At 44.5% G+C, this 21,117-nt stretch overlaps 1 protein-coding gene across 1 annotated transcript in view; it reads right to left on the reverse strand.

The window, feature by feature from the left end:
• The window catches only part of LOC147677724 (perilipin-1-like), a 562,211-nt gene that overhangs the window by 310,476 nt on the left and 230,618 nt on the right, over positions 1–21,117 (reverse strand). Inside the window, exon 5 of the mRNA XM_086946494.1 lies at positions 9,563–9,774. Within this exon, the coding sequence (XP_086802620.1) occupies positions 9,563–9,774 (212 nt within the window). The remainder of the gene's footprint in view (positions 1–9,562; positions 9,775–21,117) is intronic.

A 21,117-nucleotide genomic window follows, 5' to 3' on the forward strand; every position in this document is an offset into this window, starting at 1 on the left:
ACCCTTATAATGTTGATAGGGTTGAACCCAGTGCTTAATTTGTAAAAATAAAAAAAATAAGTGCCAGGGCTATGATAGGAGGACACTGCAGCTTGCACCAAACATTGCCCCTGCCAGCACTACCATTGATAGTAACAACACAACTACTAATCATCACACTCCTACAAGTGTGGCAGTTCAGGCTATTTCAGGCCCCCAAAGCTATAAGAATGGCCTGTGGGACAGGCAATAGTCATTTTAATGCATATTGAATTAATTATGAGCTGTTGTTGTGGTCATCTCTGAATTATCCAAACAGCGCTACCATATTGCAGACTGTTACAAGTGTCGGTGTTGACAATTAGGTACCAGCGCCGAGCACCGGAAACCACTGGCGCAAATTAAGCACTGGCATGGACCGCAGGCAAAAATGCATTTTGTCTGCAGCACTTTTAGTTGCTTGACTGACTGATTGGGTTGGGAATGCCCTTCTATAGTGCTCTCTATCCTGTAGCATTGCTTGGCGTTGGTCCTTGCACTCTTTCTGAATCCTTGCACCACTCTGCGATGCAAACAAAATATCAGGAATGAATGCAATGTCAGTAACAACTCACCAGAGAGCTATTGAAGGTGGGGATGGCTTAATTCATACAAAAATAGAACTTTTCAACAATGATCTTCTGTGGTTCTGCAGCAAACACATGAGCAGGAGCCAACAGTGATGCCCCCTACATTATGCCCATTGCGTGCCACACCTGAGCTTGTGCGGATGCACAATGAGCCCTATCTTTAAAGAAATCTATACCTTGCAAAACATTTGCACACTGTGATAATGAGCCGCATGGAAGTGCTTGTGAAAGGGGAGAATGTATGTGCATATTTCTCTAGGAGAAGGTGTCTTGGACCAAAGTTTACCTCCAGTCATGCTTATAAGGTGGAATGTGTTCACATAGAACACATACTCTCAACCCTTTCCCCTTAAGCCCATTTCCTTAAAGCACTGCCCATAACCCTGTAATATTGTCGCCCATTTCCTTAATGCATTGCCCATAACCTCTTAATGTTGTCTTCAGCCTTAACCCCTTATAACCCTGCTCCTTCCCCGTAAACTATTACCCTTACACACGTATCCCTCTACCCCTATCTCACACTATGCTAAACATGTTATACATATACTGTTAGTCACATGTTTTTCATCATGTGACTTTACAATGAAATGTCAAACAATGAGATGGTTTATGATGAACTTTTAGTGCAAGGGGGAAATGCCCACAAGGAAATGGAATGACAATTATAGGGATGCAAACACCCCCATCACATGCAGGTTCCCCTTAGGTGCCGTGACCATAAACCGCAGGGGACTGGACGTCAATCCTTTAACCAAGCTGCCCCCCCAGGCACTTATCGGTAAAGTAACAGCCATTCCGCCTCAAATTAACTGTGATCTCTTTGGGATTAATGCGAATTTGGGCTGATAAACCACAAACAGATCCAGACATTGTCAAGATTCAATAGGGTCGCGTTTCATATGAAGATGTCAGGGAAAGTGACAAAAAAGAGGGAAAAAATGACGTCATTTTCAATTTCAGGCAGTCTAGGCGCAAATGGGTCAGGTCACCTGCAAAAAAGATGTTCACGTGTTCAAAGTTGCTGCCGTAAGTAGACTTCGTCAAACCCACCTTACGTCTACCCTCCTCATATTATCACCGGTACAATATGAGCAACGCTGTGATCTTCCCACTGAAGGACTTTGGGTCCTTATTGTATACAAAATATAAAACAGCTCTTGCGACAGTTCTGCGCTGCTGTAAACACAGTGCTCTCTGCAATTGTTATACGCGATGACGCATTTCTGGGGTTCTTGGCCTAGATTGAATGAAAGCCTCGCTAGCTCTGCTTTCACATCAAACAAGGAGATTTTGTGGCTTTCAGGAGTGTTGTGCAAGCTTCCATCTGAAAGCATCGCCTTGGTTTGGGAGTTCCCTGCGACCCCAGCTCATTGTGTCTACAAATAGTGCATTGCCTGCACTCGCTACTGCACGCACACCTACATAGAGACTACAGGGCATATTATCAACAAATAGCGATATTTATCGCTAAGTAGGGTTAGCGGCAATGTTTTTATCGCCGCACATCACGGGATTTTATCGCTGAGATAACGTGCTATTAGCAGCATTTATCTCAAAAGCGATCAAATTCCCGGTGATAGCGGCAAAATCCGTGAATATCGCTGAGAATACAGCGATATTCACGCATTATCGTTAACAGGGTCTTAGCCATTATATCCACCTCCCATTGGATATAACGGCTAAGAACTGGTCTGAGCAGGTGTTAGTTTTTGGAGATATTCGAGCTTAGCGCGAATATTTCCATCGCTACGCCTGTGCTGGTAACAGGCAATAGCGATGTTAGCGACTGCTTTCAGTCGCTAACAGGTTGGGTACGCCCACTTTGCATGTCATTAGCGATAAATATCGCTGACATGCAAAGCGGGCCCCAAACCGCTCGCTATCGCCTACAAGCTGTCGCTAACTGCTGTTAGCGACAGCTTGCTAATAGGGCGATAGTATTATTGCCGCTTAGCGGCCAAAAACGGCCGCTAAAGCAGCAAAAATTGCCTATCGCCCCCCTTGATAATATGCCCCTACATCCTTGAGTGGAAAGGTCCGAACATATGACTCTTCTCACACAAAGGGGCATATTATCAAGACAGGCGATACAATTATCGCCGCTTTATCGGCAGAAAACTGCTGATAAAGTGGCGATAATGGGCTTGATAATATGCTCTAAGGAATTCCAATCGAAGCCCCTGTTAGATGTCTTCACGTGGGGCCCTTCTGCATTTTCCTGCTCGACGCGTTGGTCCGGTCGCTTGCTCTTTGGCTAGTGGCCCCAGTACCGACGGACCTTTGCATTTACACTGCTAGTCTGGTTGCTCCAGGCTGGCCCTCGCTCCCCTGAAAAGGAGCACCCCCTCTGACCTTGCTGGTCCGAGTAATAAGTGATCTTCGAATCCTGCGTGGGTTGCACTTGCCAAGGCTTGTTAACTCCGATCCGGAAGCGGACACCGCCGACAGCGAGAGCCTTCGTGGGACAGCTCGTGATCCACTCCTGGACATCCTCGGTGCCCCAGAGTCCACGTGGCAGCGGAGACAAGCTTCTCGACAACCACCTGATTGCGCCCGACATCGCCTGGTTCCTTCCTGGTTCCTTCCTGGTCACTGGCTAGTGACCCAGACTCTGCCCCTCTGCTTTCAGGTACTCTACATCTTCGATCCACCCTTGGATCCAACCGGACTCTTCTCTTCAGGACGCCTGCAGCATCTTCATCTCCAGGCACCATCAGACTGCGTGACGAAACCCGACACACTTTGGCACCTATGCACCCGCTTCCTGTGGGTGAGGTAACTCATGAACGCCGGTGCTCCTGTACTGGTATACACCTCTAGTGTCTAAGTCTAAAGTTTGGTAATTCTAGTCCAGTCGGAAGACTCCTAAAACAGTAACTTTGTAACTTTTACGCACCATTGACTTTGCATTGGTGCATGCGTGTGCTTTTAGCGCTGCACCCGAGTCCCGAGGGCTTTTTCCGACTTCACCACTGCTAGTCCCGAATAGCCCCAGCGAGTCCCAAGGCCCCGGGCCTTACCACTGTTCGATTAGTGATACTTATACCACTATTTTAGTATATGGTTTGAGTGGCCCCTGGGCCTCATCCATAATTGTGCAACTTTCATATGTTTAACTGTGCTTTTGTTTAAACGCTTGTGCTTCTAGACTCATAAAGAGTATAGAGGATTATTCTGAGAATAAATACATATATTTTTTATAATATATAACTTGTGTGGTGTCCTTTCATTTGATATTACAGGATTGTATTTGGTAAAACAGCTGGCTTCACATGCCCTCTTGAGTTTAGCTTCAAGGCTGCTTAGTCCATGCTACCCCTAGGATAGCTTGTCTATAAGGTTGACTTACAACCACCACCATAAGGGATTGTTTGGACTGATACAAGGTGCCCCCAGAATTGGAGACATCATATATCAGGCCAACTTCTCACACAATGTCTCAAGCCCTTCAAATGTACAACCTTGAAGCACTCAGGCAACCTTCTATGGCGGCAAACTATGAGGTCACATTGACATAAAATCTCTGGAGAAAGTTGAAAATTGCTTCATGCAACTCCTAGTCAATCTCCCTGTTAGTATTCTGCTGATTCTTTTAGGTCCAGGATTTTAGGGTAATAGAAAGATCAGATAGCGACCATAATGCCCTATGTTTAGATATGGCTCACCCTGCTCCTGAAGCAGGGTCGCCACCTACTGACCCTAGTGAAGACACAGGGAATTTGGTCTTATGTAACAATAGACGTAGGGTAAGATGGGGGAAACTAGTAAGTTCAAAAGAATGCATAACAAAACTTTACGAACTGGCACTCCAAAAGTTAGTTGAAATAGACGGACTAATTAACAAACCTAGAGCCATTGATTTTAATGAGAAATTAGCCCAAATCCACACAGAGTGGAAATTTTAGGAGAGGTTTTTTACCCTGTGGTGGTGACCAGGAAGAAGAGGACTCAAACCTCAGCTTGGTAAAATTCTACTTGCAAAAAGATCAAAACCGAGCTGATTTCTATGATAAAGTCTGGCACCAATAAGGACAAAGTAGTTGAGCTCAGACGTAAATATAGGGAGGCCTTGGCCCAGGCAAAGTCAGAATGGGATTGGAATAGATGGCAGGACCTATCTCTGGCACTGGAAACCAGGCATTCTAGAAAATTCTGGTCTCTGGTCAACACTGGTACATGTGAACCAAAATCAGCAGTGGAGCCAAACATTGCAGCCTCCGTATGGGAATCCCACTTTAGCAAATTGTACCAAGACACTCCTGAATTTGCTAACGAGGTGGCCCTTGATACTACATCTGATTCCGCAGATAAACTAGAATTTACATTGAGTGAGGTAGTAAACGCCATAGAGAGACTGGCGTTGGGGAAGGCCCCAGGACTTGACAGACTCCCCGGAGACTTGTTTAGATACCATCCAGAGATCTGGGGCCCGTACTTTCTAATCCTTTTTAATTCTATCTTGGGAGGGATGGAGATCCCCTGTACTTGGCTGGGGGCAGAGATAGTACCAATATTTAAAAAGGGCTCTTCTCTGCTCCCAGCCAACTACAGGCCGATCAGCCTTATAGATGTACCCCAAAAACTTTTTTCCCTCCTTCTCCTGGACCACCTCCTTGACTGGATGGAGGACAATGCGATCCTTAGTCCCCTCCAGGCGGGCTTCAGGAAAAACACGTCCACCATGGACCAGATTTTCCGCCTCGTCCTTCTCTACTGGAAAACAGTGAGGATTGAGGGGGGGGAGTCTGTACATGGTGTTCGTGGACCTGAGGTCCGCATTTGATTTGGTTCCCCGTAAGAAATTATGGGAGGTTCTTAAGGAGTTGGGCGTTTCTCCACAACTGCTACAGGTTATAATTAGGCTCCACAAAGGCAATTTTGCCCAGGTTAGGTGTGGGGGGGATGGAGCGCTGTCCTCTAGGTTTCCAGTTCTCAGAGGGGTAAGACAGGGTTGCGTTCTTGCGCCGACCCTGTTCTGCCTCTTTGTTAACAGTGTCATATTCCATCTTGACAATGTCAGGGGCAATGATGCTCCCTTGTTGGCAGGCAGGAGGATTCCGGCTATTATGTTTGCCGATGACACCCTCCTGCTTTCCAAATCCCCGATGGGTATTCAACGGATACTAGATGGGTTTGGGGATTTCTGTAGGACGCATGGCCTGGAGATCAATACAGAGAAAACCAAATTCATGATATTCAACCCCTCCTTTACAACAAGGCCCAACCCAACACTGGGTTCTGCAAGGCTGGAAAGGGTCAGAACGTTCCAGTATTTACACAAGAACTTATCATGGGGTCCTCAGATAGCTAGATCCCGTCTGAAGTTGGCCCAAATGTCTGGGGCAATTCTGAAGGTCGTGAATACATCAACCTTTAAACCCATTAGTCCAGCCCTGGAGATGTATAAAACCCAAACCAAAGCAACCGCATCCTATGGTGGTGAGTTGTGGGGTGATAAAGCCGGGACAGAACTTGTCAGGGTAGAAATAACTTCCTCAGACGCCTTTTGGTTCTCCCCCAAGGTACACCCTTGCTACCTCTGAGATTAGATCTGGGGCTCCCATCAATAGGGGATGAATTGGCATTAAAACCGCTGAGGGTTTGGCACAGGCTCTGGTCCACTGGTGAACTTGCCCACTATAGGGAAGACCTTAAGCACGTTATGAACCTTAACCATCGTGACAAAATCCCGTGGTTGGCCTACATCAAAAGAGAATTCTATCGCTTGGGACTTCCTGGGTTGTGGGAGGTTCCTGAAAGAGGTTGTCAAAAGGTGCCACGCAAAAAGGCTCGCTGAAATATTCAAGGAGAAAAGTTTAATCTCCCTTGTGTGTGCATCCAAAGTCGGCACCCTAACTGAACAATTTCTGGACACCAAAAATTCTTTCTACTTTGAAGGTTTTATGGACATTATATTCCCTATTTTGGCAAGGAAACTGTTCATTCAATGGAGGCTAGGCACCCTGCCCCTCAAAACTTTCACTTGCAAATGGACAGCGCGGGACGATAAAATCTGCCCTGGGTGCAGCAAGAATGAGGAGGACGAAACACATGTGTTGTTTTTTGCCCTGCCTACATTAGACCGAGGAAATACTGGCTAGTGCCATTGTGTAGGAATTTGGGCATTAGAAACTATCTACACTCATACAGAATTCTGGAGACAAGTACCCTGCACCACATAGTCTTTGCAGTTGCCAAATTTTTAATGGCCATGTGGCAGATAAGGGGAAAAATGCTAAAAGACTGATCTTCTGTAAAAAGTGTTACGAACTGTAATGAAATTGAGTTAATTGCCTCCTCAAGTCCTGATCCTTCAGGGAACTGAACTAGTTGTGAAATGCACCCTGCCTTGTTTTTATTGTATGTTTGATGTGTTTTAAATGTTTTAATGAATCTTTTATGGTCTTAAATGGCCGAAATAAAGAATTTTTGGATTTGGATTTGGATTCTTTTATGGCTCAATCTTGGTCTCAGATCTATTGTTGATAAAATGGGACTGAGTAGTGGGCAACTCCCAAACAATTGTATTACCAATGAGCCTGGAGGATGTTTTGGAGCTGCCTGGGGGCATCTAAGATCCTTTGGCTTAAGTTTGTAGAGGATCGCCTGTTCCAGATTAGATGTTGGAACTTGTGGTCTACCCTCAAGCAAACGACTGGGGTACAGAAAGCAATGTTAAAGGTTCTATACTGGCAGCATATTGATGATTCAAATTTACGGCACTCTAGAGTAGGTACCCTTTCAGCTTATTTTCTTCAATTCAAAGACAATTACAGCATAGAAGTTTCTTCGATGCAATAGATTCTCCCCAAATCAAGTCACTTTATATGATATTTCAGCTAGGGACACTGCCCCTCTGTTCTGTCACATCAAAATGGCAGCATCCCCACAAGGAGACAGGTGGATATTGTCCTTTCTGTCCCTGGGGGTTGAAACCAATGAGCATGCTGTAATCTTCTGTTTAACATATCAGGGGTACCGAAGGATGTGGATGCTTCCGTTATGTTGTAATTTGGGAATAATGGACTTTAGAGCTGTAATTAGGATCATCAGTAACGATGTTAGACAATCTATTGTGTTCGCTGTCTCTCATTTGTTGTTGCATATGTGAAGGCATAGGCAAAAAAGGACTACTTCTAGGGACTGCCTCTTTTAGATATGTATGTTTAGATATGTAAGATTGTACCGGTGTTCTGACTGGACTTACAACAGTTACTGGTTGCGGGTTGCTATCGGTGTAGTAGGCTATTATCTACCCACAAGAACTATTGCACGGGCTATGCACATTGTATTGCAATTAAATGAATTGCATAGTTTTCCCCTTACTTTACTGCATTAGCATTTAATGATTTTATGTATTTTATACATTGTGTGGTTTTTGTGTGCTTTGCTTTTATGGCTGTATAGCGGAATACAAATGTTTGATCATGATGCAAATCTATTTTTGAAAAGTGCCAATGTCAAATTTCATGTATGGTTTCTGGATTCCAAAGTCATCATTTGGCCACTGGACCACAAGTCTTTCCATCGGAGAGTATTGTCTGCCATTATTCTCTTAATCGATTGCCTGACTCAAATAGCCTATCGGCCATTCCTTTTTATGGTGGGTCTGGTGGCTTAGTGGTCTAAGGAATACACTTGAAGAATCTGTTTGACCTCTTGATCTGGATTCAAATCCCTCCAGGTCCACTCAGCCTTTCATCTTTACAAGGTAGGTAAAATGAGTACCATTGGTTAAGATAACAATAAAAATATTTTATTCAGTGACAAGATGCCAATGTGTGAACATGCGCTCTACAAACACATGGTATGTGTTGGAATGTTTGATGTTTGAGGAGGTATGCAGAGGTGGTACATGAAATCAGGCTTTTTCTGGAATAAGTTCATCAGTAGGAAGATGAGAGAGATATCATAATGAATGTGTGACATAATTTATTTACAGATCCATGGATTTATGGAAGTGGTTGGTGAAGAGGAAGGTTGCTGGGTGTGAAGGATATGGTAAAGTAGTATGTCTAGCTTGACAGGCAGCATATTGGATGATCAGTGATGTTTTTTTTGCTTCATTTTCTCCAAATGGACAGGGTATGCCCAATACAATTATAAGATGTTATAAAACATTGATGGCTAATGGAAGAATTCACACGTGGGCTTATAATTAATTAGTTATCTGCCATGTAGGTGGGTAAGTAGATGAGTGACTGAGTGGGTAGTTTGACAGGTTCATGGCTTCAGAACAGCCAGACATATGAATTTGGTAATATCACAAATTTAATGAATGAGGGATTTGGTATTATGGACAACTTACCATGTTGAAAAATGGGCAGGCAGCTATTGGCCATGAGACCACAGGCATGTTTTAAATAATACTATTTCATGGGTGCTTGGATGCAATTTGTAGGTTGATTTGGTGATTTGGGTACAAGGGTGGGTTGGTTGGAGAACATTTGCTGGGAAATAGTTTGATTTTCTGTAGTCTGATTCCAGTTTATGTGATGAAGGCTCTTCAAGAGGGTGTGTGTGTGTGGTGTGTGTGTGTGCGTGTGTGGGTGTGTAGGTGTGTGTGTGTCAGAAATAGGTCTGGCAGTTTTTTCGGTATGTGAAAGGTGATTGTTTTGAATGTACTTGATGTTTTAGAGATCAATTGATATCAAGTTTTTTTTATACAATGAGTTCATTAGAGGCATGTGTGGATGACTGAGCATTTGTGCTAGAGGTGAACTTATGGAGTTTGGAAGAAGCGAAGATGAGTGAGGATTAATACTTAAGACCACAAGACACAGCTCCCTTCACCATGGTCTCTCTGGTCAGGCTATAAGCTATTAGCTTGTAATTAGTAGAGTAAACATCTCACCAGTGTTTGATCAATTAAGATCATTAGTTATACAAATCATTTCCCTTCACAGTTTAATATAACTTTAGCTATGCTTGTATTGTAATTTAAATTCACATACCGTGTCCTGAAGTTCCAGTACTCGATTAACAACGCCAATCATCTTTACCCATCTGCTGTCTAGATATTCAGTACCTCGACTGTAGGATCTACGAAGCGCAGTGGTGAGCAATAACTTCAACCTGGAGGGGTACCCCGGTTCAACTTTCTCAGTCTCTTCCTTTTCTGGCTGTTCCTTACTCGAAGGTCCACCATGATTCTGCCCTCGTTGTGCTTAAGGTAATGAAAGTAATGTCAGGAATTTTATATGACATGCACGCTTACCATAGATGTCTTCTCATTTAAACTTAGTATACTTATGAGTCGAGGGCACCACAATTTAAAAACAAGCATGCAACCTACACCTGACCCTGGCCCAACACAAGGTGCACATTGGAAACATTTGGTGGAAAAAGAAAAAAAAATAGGTTTCACAGAAACCCAGTCTCTTCTACCTCACGGGACTGGTGTGAGTAGTGGGTGCGGGACACGTTTCAAAATACTAGATGCTAAGTGTCCTAAAGTAAAAGAGCCAAACTTGCATTCCAGGATTGGATTCAAAAGAAGTTTTATTGGCGACGCGTTTCAATCGGAATGATCTTCCTCATGGCCACATACACCCTTGACTGTGGACTAACACCCTTAAGAAACAACCAGCAACTCGTGCGTGCAAAGTAAATGTAAAGAATACTATTGACCCGGTAAATGCCAGAGATTGCGACAGAAGTGAGGTAATATAAATTTTTATGCTCAATTGTGTCCCCTACTACGTACCCCAACGGCTCCATGTACGTGCTTAAAGTGCATGTAAGTTCCCTCCACAACCCGCTATGAAGACGCAAATACATTTGCGTCCAACGTTAACATGTCCTCTTTCAGATCCGCCATGAATGGATCAATAATTCAGTTCCTAAGTATGCCGTGCCACAGTCTTTACATGGTGCACTTTCATGTTTTCATGGCTCTGGCGAAGGCCCTGATTTCTGCCATCGAGCCTTTTCCTGACTTCTGCCTCTGAAAACTGCAGCCTGGACCTGCATCTGCATTCCTGAACTTTGATTTACTCCCTGCGTGGCAAGTGGTGCCCGGCTCTGCCTGACTGCCTGCCAAAACTGTATTCAGCCTTCAAGTTATCTGCTCCGCTCCTCGAAAATACATTCTTGTCCAGTAGTTTAGGTAAACATTCCCCCAGCTGCAGAGTAAAGGGCCCGGCCTTTCTGTCTCCATGTAAATAATTCATAGCTCCTGTTACCATGGTAGGCCCATGGCCCCTCGCATTACACGTAGACACATATGCACGCATTAGCAGTCAGTATAGAATAGCCTCTGCCCGAGAGACCTTTCCTTCTAGATAATACAGTTCTCCAAACACAAAATACCAGATATGATTTAGGAACAAGTCGATCTGGCCCACCAGACTTCTGTCTCTAATCCTAGCGCTAAATGTCAAGTCCCCTTCACCCTCCAGTTCCACGTCAGTCACACGTCATGCTGCTGCGCGCGCATCTCTGCCATATATTTCTGCTGACACTGCAGGATTCTTCTAGGGATCCACCCACTTGCGTCACTTCTATGACTGAAATGCTGAAATGTTTTTTCTTCTATGTGACGTTTCTGGCACCCACCTCCGTGTACACCCTTGTGCACGCCTTCTGATTACATATTGTTACGCACATGTTTCTTATCTTGTTTCTTTCAGCTGTTACGCCTTCTGAACCCATCACCACTGTAATGATACTATATATACTGTGTACTGTTAATAAATCATTGTACATGTCCATGATTCCCTTCCTGAACCCTTGTGGTGATGGATCATGCTACCTGGTTCGAACCAATTCCATTTTATGGAATAAAACAAAACTCAGATGCCACGGACTCTGTGTCTCTTATTTTGATTGAGCTATTTTATTGAACTTTACCACATAGAAATTAAGTACCAGGTAATTTTATTTACCACATAAATTGGCACCCCAGATGGGACCCTCCCCCACCTTACGCGCCGGCGGTGCGTTGCAGGCCTAGTCCCCTGCCGCAGCCGGACGGACACTCATGCGCATCCGCAGGATTTCCTGTATCTCCCTCAGGCCAACGGAGGTGACTGAGACTGCGATCGACACCCAGACGAGGCGGTGAGGAGTGCGGAGGATCCCGACCCGAGTCCAGCCGAGAGTGCAAGGTCCGAGGTGTCTTGAGGCCCACCAGTTCCGAAGTTCCGAAGTACCTACGTCACGAGTCGAGTCGAGTCCGGTCCAGGGTCCAGCTCAGTGTCGAGTTTTCCGAGGCCTTCTGTTCCGTGCTTCCCGGTGAGTACCGTTGCTGGGGACGCATCTAGACGGGTGCATTAGTTTGCCCCGGTCGAGACGGGTTTGGGTACACAGACCCGGTCTGCACTGTTTAGCAGTGTATCTGTGCTGTTTAACAGTACATCAAGTAAATGTTACTAGTTAATATGTGGTTTTCTGTTCGAAATGTTTAAATGTGTTTTAATGTCGTGGTATGAGTGATTGTTTGATCTGCATTACTGTGTATATTGTATTTATGGTGTTCGAGTTCGAGTAAGTATCAAGTATCAAGGTTCAAAAATGCCGCTGTTCAGTAAGTTACGACAGATAGGAACTAGAAAGGGGATTCTAGAAGAAGCAGTGCCTGTTCCACCTAGGGACACTCCAGGGCACTTTATGTACCACAAGCATGGCTTAGATGCCATACTGTACTTAAGACTTGTGGGTCGATTATACCAAACACTTAGAAGAGAAATATAGATGGCCTGTTTCAGGAACATGGGATGCCGAGTGCATCATGAGAGTAGAGGAAGCATTATTGAAAAAGAAAGCCCGACAGTCTCAGAAAGACGCCATAGAATTATGGCGTAAAGAATCACATAGACGTACAGAAAAAGAATTCAGAAAAGCAGAGAAACATAGAGAAGATTCAGAAAAGACTCGAGAAAACGAATTAGTCAAGGAAGGTATACGAGTTCGAACAGAACAAGTAGACCGACAACTAAGTACGCTTAATAATGGCATGTATCCAGTTCGGGCCGAGGGCCTGCCCAAGGCGACCCCAGAAGTACCAAAGAATCTGCCCCCTCCATTGGTTCCGACTAAATTGCGTCACAAGACCGCAGCAGAGATTTTTCTTTCTTCCTATTTGGATGATGCAGCTCCAGCTTATACTCATGCACCTGCCCATGTACCCGTCCCACATGTACCTGTACCCCATAATCAGCAGCCCCCGGGTCCGCAACAGCAGGTCCCTCCTGTCCCGAATCCTGCACCCCCTATAAATACGCTTAATCCTTTTGGGATTGGCCTAGTTCAGGTCCCAACGCAGCCAGGTTATGGTCAAGCCTCCGGCTCAGGAGGCGCATCAGGAGGTTTTCGAACCCCGCCGCAGTTACATCGAGTGACAATGAGAGATTTCGCAATGGCGCGGACACCTAAAGGTGCCACAGCAGAACAGCTCAGACAACAGCTTACAGATTGTAGATACGACACTGTGCCTGGTACGTCAGGACCCATGTTGTTAGCGTCCTTACGCTTAAGACGAGTTACAGATTATCTGATAATGTTACCAGAAATGCCAGAACATCTAGACAAAATGTATCACTTTATTAGAACAGGAGAAGGACCCGAGAGTGTTGGTGACGCCATGTCACGTCAGAAAGTTGAGAACAAAGGTTTAATTATGCGATTTTTGGTTAATTGTTTGATAAGAGAACAAGATCAGGCAGGATTTCCACAAAGTGAGATGGATAGATTGAACAGATGGAGTCAGAACATGGCTGAGGGTAAACATGATAGAGAGAAAAGTATACATACTATGGTTAGAAAGATCCGTAAAGAAATCATAGATATACATGCTCGTCGAGAAACAGATGAGCCACTCGAATCAGACGATCTAGCCTCCTCCCAGGAGGAGGATGAATCAGAGAAAACAGTAGAAACATCGCAGCTAATAAGTCAAGACACGATAGCCTATGTAGGTAAGGGTAGATCCTTTGATAAAACGTTACGCCCAGAAAGCAAGCGACTTTTTCACTCTGCTATGTCAAATCCGAAAACGCCTGAACATCTATTTCAGGCTACCGATAAAGTACTTCAACATCGGATGGGGTACCATGTACTCAATTCTATGGGAGAACAAGAATTAGCCAGGTCAGCAGTGCAATGGGCTGACAATTCTAGTATGTATAATGATGATACAGTAGCGCGAACCTTTTTGAATCTGTCCCCAGACGAACAGCGACTGGCTGGTATGTACATGATACAACACCTTCTTTTGTTGTATAAATGCCAACGTTCTGATCCAGGTCCCTTATCTGATGTACTAATAGAACTACTCATGAATAAATGGAGAGGTCTAGGTACCGATCTAATTAAAGTAATTCTAGAACAGCGACACAGATATAGTGCTTTCTTGAATCCACAGTTTGTTTCAGCCCCACCCCCGGAAAGGAAAATGTTTTACTTCGACAGACAGAATCCCTTACGAGAAGTACATCCAGTCCAGAATGCCGATGACACCCTTAGACATGTATTCGTATACACACCGTTATCTAAAATGGAATTATTGGAAATGAAGAAAATAGTACCTAGTCATGATAAAGATCCAGCGGGTTTTCACCGAGAAATAAAAGACATGTTACTTATGGGAGACTATACCTATCCCGACATTATGAAAATATTGAAAGTATTACTGCCTGCCGGTATTTACGAGAAACTCAAAGAAAAAGACTGGGAGGTGGGAGAGCAAAAGATTGATTGGGCTGCATTAGAGAATGAAGAAACGACTCGAACCCCAGGTCTAGGGCTTGGGGACAAAACTAAAGCATTACCAGGATTGTTAGTACAGGTTTTGCCAAGATTATTGTCAACTAAAAAGGAAGACTGGGGTGCAATCTCAGCCTGCAAACAGAAACCCGATGAACACACTAGTGATTTTTATTCTAGATTTGAGAAATGTTTTATTATTAATAGTGGCCTGAAACCAAGTAGCGAGTCATACCCACATCTTTTTGTAACGAAACTAGTTGAGAATTCCTTGCCTCAAGTTAAGAATCGTGTATTAAAAGTCGAGAGCACATGGCAAGCAAACACGCCTTCCCAGATGTTACAAATGTTACAGTACCACCAGAACAGAATTAGGGAAGAACATGATCACGAACAAAGACGCATGAAAGACACGAAAATGAAAATGTTAGTTGCTCAGTCAGTTCCAGCTGACAGTCAGAAAAAGGGCATGACACAGTCCAATAATTCAGCAGTTCCCGTTAAAGGGACATGCAACTACTGCAAACAGCCAGGTCATTATATAAATGAATGCACTGTTTTAAAATACAATATAGCAACAGGTAAAACTAAGGAGAGACCGCGTCCTCCTAGACAGGATCAGGTCCAGCAACACGTACCACAGAATGTACAGCCTATGCATGCTCCACAACAGACAGTACAGACCGTAGCGGTACCCCAGCAACAGCCAATTGCCTCAACACAACATGCAACTCAGCAGATGTACCAGTATGCACAAACTGACTATCCCGAGTATCAGCGATACACATGAAACAGCCTAGAGAGGGAAGTTGGCTTGCCTCTCATTGAGATTCCTGTAGATCAAGAGGGTCCTTATGTACATAGTCAGGTATTAGGGAAAGATAGAAAGTTTTTGATTGATACAGGGGCAAGCAGAACAACGATAAGTCACGACGAGGTTCCAGGGGCACCCCTCTCAGGCTCACAGAATGTTTCCCTTGGTTTTTCAGGAAAACCTATTGTTAATGAAGTATCGAAACCAGTTCCTCTAGCAGTTGGTCCGTTATCACGAACTACAGACTTATTGCTTACGAAATCATGTCCAGAAAACTTGTTAGGTATCAAGACACTGAAGGCTCTAGGAGCAGTCATATGTTGTTCTCCGGAAGGAGTTAGATTATTTTTACGTGACTTTAAAGGTCACTATGTGTTGAGAGATATTGATCCCAGGTTACAGAATGTTCCTGCACAGTTATGGGCACAAGGCCCAACTGATGTAGGTTATATGCACATTACACCATATCGAGTTACACTCAAGCCAGGAGTTGTTTTACCCCGAATTCGACAATACAAGTTACCCCCAGATGCTGTAGTGGCTTTACTGAAAATCATTGACGAGCTCATTGCCCAAGGAGTGGTTGTAGAGACCGACTCCAATATCTGTAATTCCCCTATCATTCCGATTCTTAAACGCACTGATCCGAGTGCACCTCCAGTTTATCGATTAGTTATCGATTTACGCGAATTGAATAAATGTATTGTACCACAGTATCCTGTGGTCCCAGACATATCGTCTTTATTGACTGCAATTGATTCTGAAGCCACGTTCTTTACTGTAATTGATCTGAAGAACGCCTTCTTTAGTGTCCCCATTGATCCGGATAGCCAATACCTTTTCGGATTCTGTTTAAATGGTCGAAGCTTCAAATTTGCACGCGCACCTCAAGGATTCACAGAAAGCCCCAGCATCTATAGCCAAGCATTGAAAAGACAACTTGACAGTATCCACATGCCTGACAACACTGCCCTACTCCAGTACGTCGATGATCTGTTGATCACCGCTCGAAGTGAACACGAATGTGAACATGCATCACTGACAGTCTTACATTTCCTGGCTGATAAGGGACACAAGGTGTCCCCTTCGAAGTTACAATTCTGTGTTCAGCAAGTGGTATACCTTGGGCACTTGCTGTCCAAATGGGGGAGACAGCTAACACCCGACCGTATCCAGTTAATTGTAAATATGTCACAGCCCAGAACACAAAAGGAGGTACGGGCCTTTATAGGCCTCACTTCTTATTGCAGACAATGGATCCCTCAGTATGCATTTCTAGCCAAGCCACTTATACAGTTGACAACACAGGAGGCAGCGTCATCGACTGTCCTCCCTTGGACTCAGGAACATACACAGGCTTTTGACGAATTAAAGAAAGCTTTATGTCAAGCACCTGTTTTAGCGACACCATGTTACAGCAAACCTTTTACACTTTTTGTCACAGAACGTGAAGGTACTGCATTGTCGGTCCTCACTCAAGACCAAGCAGGTTCACACAAACCGTGTGCCTATTTTTCTAGTACATTATATCCAGTAGCCCAGGCTTTGCCTGCGTGCTTGAAATCAGTAGCAGCAACAGCTCTAGCAATCAGACAAAGTGATTCTATAGTGTTAGGACACCAATTGACAGTACAAGTTCCACATTCCGTGGAAGTTCTTTTAAACCGAACACAAACTCAACATTTGACTATAGCACGACTGACAGGATATGAATTGACATTGTTTCAGCCACACATAGAAATCGGACGCTGTAACACATTGAATCCAGCTACACTTTTGCCATTAAATATGACAGACCCTTTGGCACATGATTGTGTTGAAGTTGTTACCATTACGACGAAACCCAGACAAGACTTGACAGATACCGCATTACCAGATCCAGACCTGACACTTTATGTGGATGGTTCATGTATGAGAACAAGTATAGGAGAGTTAGTGGCTGCATATGCAGTAACAACAGAAACTGATGTCATAGAAACACATCGTATTGACACCCTGTCAGCCCAAGCGGCAGAGCTCATTGCTCTGACCCAAGCCTGTATTCTAGCCAAGAATAAGAAAGTTAACATATACACAGATTCCCGTTATGCATTCGGAGTTGTACACGACTTCGGAGTCCTCTGGCAAGAACGAGGTTTTTTAACTTCACACGGTGCCAAGATCCAGCACGGTCCCCTCATTCAAGCTCTGTTAGAAGCAATACATTTGCCTACAGCAATAGCCATCATGAAGTGTAAAGCACATATTAAAGTCACTGACAACATTTCCCAGGGCAACGACCTGGCAGACCGAACAGCCAAGCTTACAGCACAGACTCACACACCTGACTTGACAAAGACAATAGTCCCGACGCCAACTCATTGCATGACAGTTAAGGATCCCGCCCTAGATGTAATTGACATACAGACACATGCTACACCAGACGAAATCAGGAAATGGACTGAACTAGGAGGGATCCAGACAGAACAGGGATGGATGACGAAGGGAAAAGCCACATGGTTTCTCCCCGACTCTATGGTTCAAGTTATCATTAACACAGCACATAGTCCTGCACACCTAGGAGAAAAAGCCATGTTGGACAGCATTCAAAATCTCTGGTTCAATAAACATTTACGAGCAGCAGCAAAACAGAAAGTGCGTACTTGCATGATCTGTTGTCAGTTCAACCCAGGTAAAGGCATTCCCGTAGAGCAAGGTGGATTTCATCCTCCCGATCACCCTTTTGAAGTCCTCCAGATGGATTATATCCAGATGGAACGTTGTCGAGGATTTAAATATGTCCTCGTAGTTGTCTGTGCACTTTCCCGTTGGACAGAAGCATATCCAGTCCCAGATTACACTGCTCCGACCACTGCCAAGCAGCTGGTACGTGAATTTTTCCCACGGTACGGTTTGCCCCGTGTCGTGTACTCAGATAATGGACAGCCATTCTCGTCCGAGTTAATGAAACAGGTATCACTCCTGCTCGGCTATCAATGGAAGTTTCACTGTGTCCGACATCCCGAGGCAGCAGGTCTCGTGGAACGTCACAATCAGACTCTGAAAATTCGTCTCGCCAAGATTTGTAAAGAAAAGGACGTAGACTGGATAGTTGCATTACCCGTTGCCCTCTTCTACATGAGGATGGTAGCGCACTCGAGAACAGGGCTATCCCCGTATGAGGTGGTCTTTGGCAGGCCACCGAATATGTGGGGGACGCCTCTGCCTAGAAAAATCACAGATGTTGACTGTAATATGCTGACAGATTACCTTGCCTCCTTGATGTCTGCACTACAATCATGTCGTTCACAGGTTGCTGCAGCCTTTCCCGACAACACCGATGTAAAGCCACATGGGATCATTCCCGGGGACCTTGTTCTCGTCAGGAACTTTGATCGGAGGAGTCCGCTGGAGCCCCGTTGGCAGGAGCCGAAACTTGTCCTGCTAACCACGAGGACTGCAATCAAGGTCGAGGGCCGCAAAGGGTGGCTCCACTCCAGCCACGTCAAGATATTTCATGGACTGCTTCCAGTTACAGACTCTCAGCCCTCCCCCTCTAAGGACTGCCCAGATTTCAGTGACTCTAAACTTCCCCTGATAGAGAAAACTCCGTCCGAGGAGTATAAATCCAAACTAAGGTCTAGCAAGTCAGACAGTTTAATTGTTTAAGTCCTCCCCTAGGTGAATCGGTTAAACCTGATTCTGACATGTACCCGTTAGACCCCGACAGAGAGAGAGATAGACAGAAACAGCTCAAGAAACATGAATATTGTAAAACTCTCCGCAGTCACTGTATAGTGACATTATTGATTATGTTTTTTCTGAGCTTTATGATTATTACTGCAAGTATACTGTTAAACTTATACTACCCTATATTCAAGCGTACACATTCTTCTTCAAATGTCACTGTCGAGCACACTTTCAGTGAACTGCCCCCGCATGAATTGTCATACAGACTTGCGCTGCGCAACAATACATTCATTAGTATGTTACACCATTCCCATCAGACCAGCAATGCTACCAATTGTTGGATATGTGGCCGACTCCCCCCCTATCAGAAATACAAGGGAGTTCTGCCCCTCTTTCCGTACCCGTTCACACACAATGGTTCCTGTGGTGCATGGTTTAGTTTAATAAATTCCTTAGATTCTGATTCCGTAGTTTACCAAGGCAATTGGGTATGGGGAAATCTGAACACTGTTCTGCACAAAGTATGTTTCCCTGACAAGGAGGGTCTTCCCAAAAGGACAGGGACCGATCTAGAAAACGAAGTATATGGATTAGGTAACTTTACACTTAACCTCATGATTCTGAATGTCGAGTCCGAAACCAAGCCAGACTTACCTTCTATGTCAGTATTAAAAGTTAAAGGTGAATTATGTGTCAGAAAGAATGGTTCAGTACACCTAGGTCATAGCGAATGTACTACTGTAGTCGAATTTAGTGATAAAGGCAAGTCTACATTCAAAGCTTCCCGTCATTCCTATTTTGTTTGTGGCCATACAGCATACATACGTTTACCTCTAGATTGGGATGGCACTTGTTACATTGCATTCTTTCTGCCACCTGTTTTTCTAGCCCCACCTGACTATCATAGGAACTCCCACCTAGTACATACTAGACACAAGAGAGATCTCCCGATTGTAGACTATACTGAAACAGCATGGGAGCAATATACAGATTTCAATAAAGGTTTCTTTCCCTACTTAGGTACTGTCTTGAATAGTAAACTGATACGTAGATTGACCAGAACCCTTGAAGCAGTAGTGAATGAAACTACTTCCGCCCTAGGCAACTTAACAGAGGAACAGTCTGCTATGAGACTTGTTGTCCTTCAAAATCGTCTTGTTCTTGACGTCATCTTGGCCGATAGGGGCGGAGCTTGTAGAGTCATCGGATCGAGTTGCTGTATTTTCATTCCACAAAACGCACCTTCAGTATATAAAGCCATTACCCGTCTTCACAAAATTGCTAGTCAGATACACCAGAATCCAGGCACCTGGACTTGGTCCGGTTGGTTCTGGAGCGTGTTATCCACCTGGGGAAGGAAAGTCCTATCCTTCCTAGGAATAGCCCTTCTCATAGTATTCAGTTGTTGCCTATGTCTACAATGTGGGCCGGCGATATGCGGCTTGTGCGCCACATCATGTATTCCCCATTCAAGTTCAAGTTCAAATTCCCGTCAGAAAAAGGAAGAGCAAATGATGTTATATGAACAAATAGATGGATTAATGAAGATTGATATATCATGAAGGGTCCGTAGGGGACAAGGAGGGAATGAGGTAATATAAATTTTTATGCTCAATTGTGTCCCCTACTACGTACCCCAACGGCTCCATGTACGTGCTTAAAGTGCATGTAAGTTCCCTCCACAACCCGCTATGAAGACGCAAATACATTTGCGTCCAACGTTAACATGTCCTCTTTCAGATCCGCCATGAATGGATCAATAATTCAGTTCCTAAGTATGCCGTGCCACCGTCTTTACATGGTGCACTTTCATGTTTTCATGGCTCTGGCGAAGGCCCTGATTTCTGCCATCGAGCCTTTTCCTGACTTCTGCCTCTGAAAACTGCAGCCTGGACCTGCATCTGCATTCCTGAACTTTGATTTACTCCCTGCGTGGCAAGTGGTGCCCGGCTCTGCCTGACTGCCTGCCAAAACTGTATTCAGCCTTCAAGTTATCTGCTCCGCTCCTCGAAAATACATTCTTGTTCAGTAGTTTAGGTAAACATTCCCCCAGCTGCAGAGTAAAGGGCCCGGCCTTTCTGTCTCCATGTAAATAATTCATAGCTCCTGTTACCATGGTAGGCCCATGGCCCCTCGCATTACACGTAGACACATATGCACGCATTAGCAGTCAGTATAGAATAGCCTCTGCCCGAGAGACCTTTCCTTCTAGATAATACAGTTCTCCAAACACAAAATATCAGATATGATTTAGGAACAAGTCGATCTGACCCACCAGACTTCTGTCTCTAATCCTAGCGCTAAATGTCAAGTCCCCTTCAC

This window comes from Lissotriton vulgaris, chromosome 12 (genome assembly GCF_964263255.1).
Source record: "Lissotriton vulgaris chromosome 12, aLisVul1.2, whole genome shotgun sequence".
Lineage (NCBI taxonomy): Eukaryota > Metazoa > Chordata > Amphibia > Caudata > Salamandridae > Lissotriton > Lissotriton vulgaris.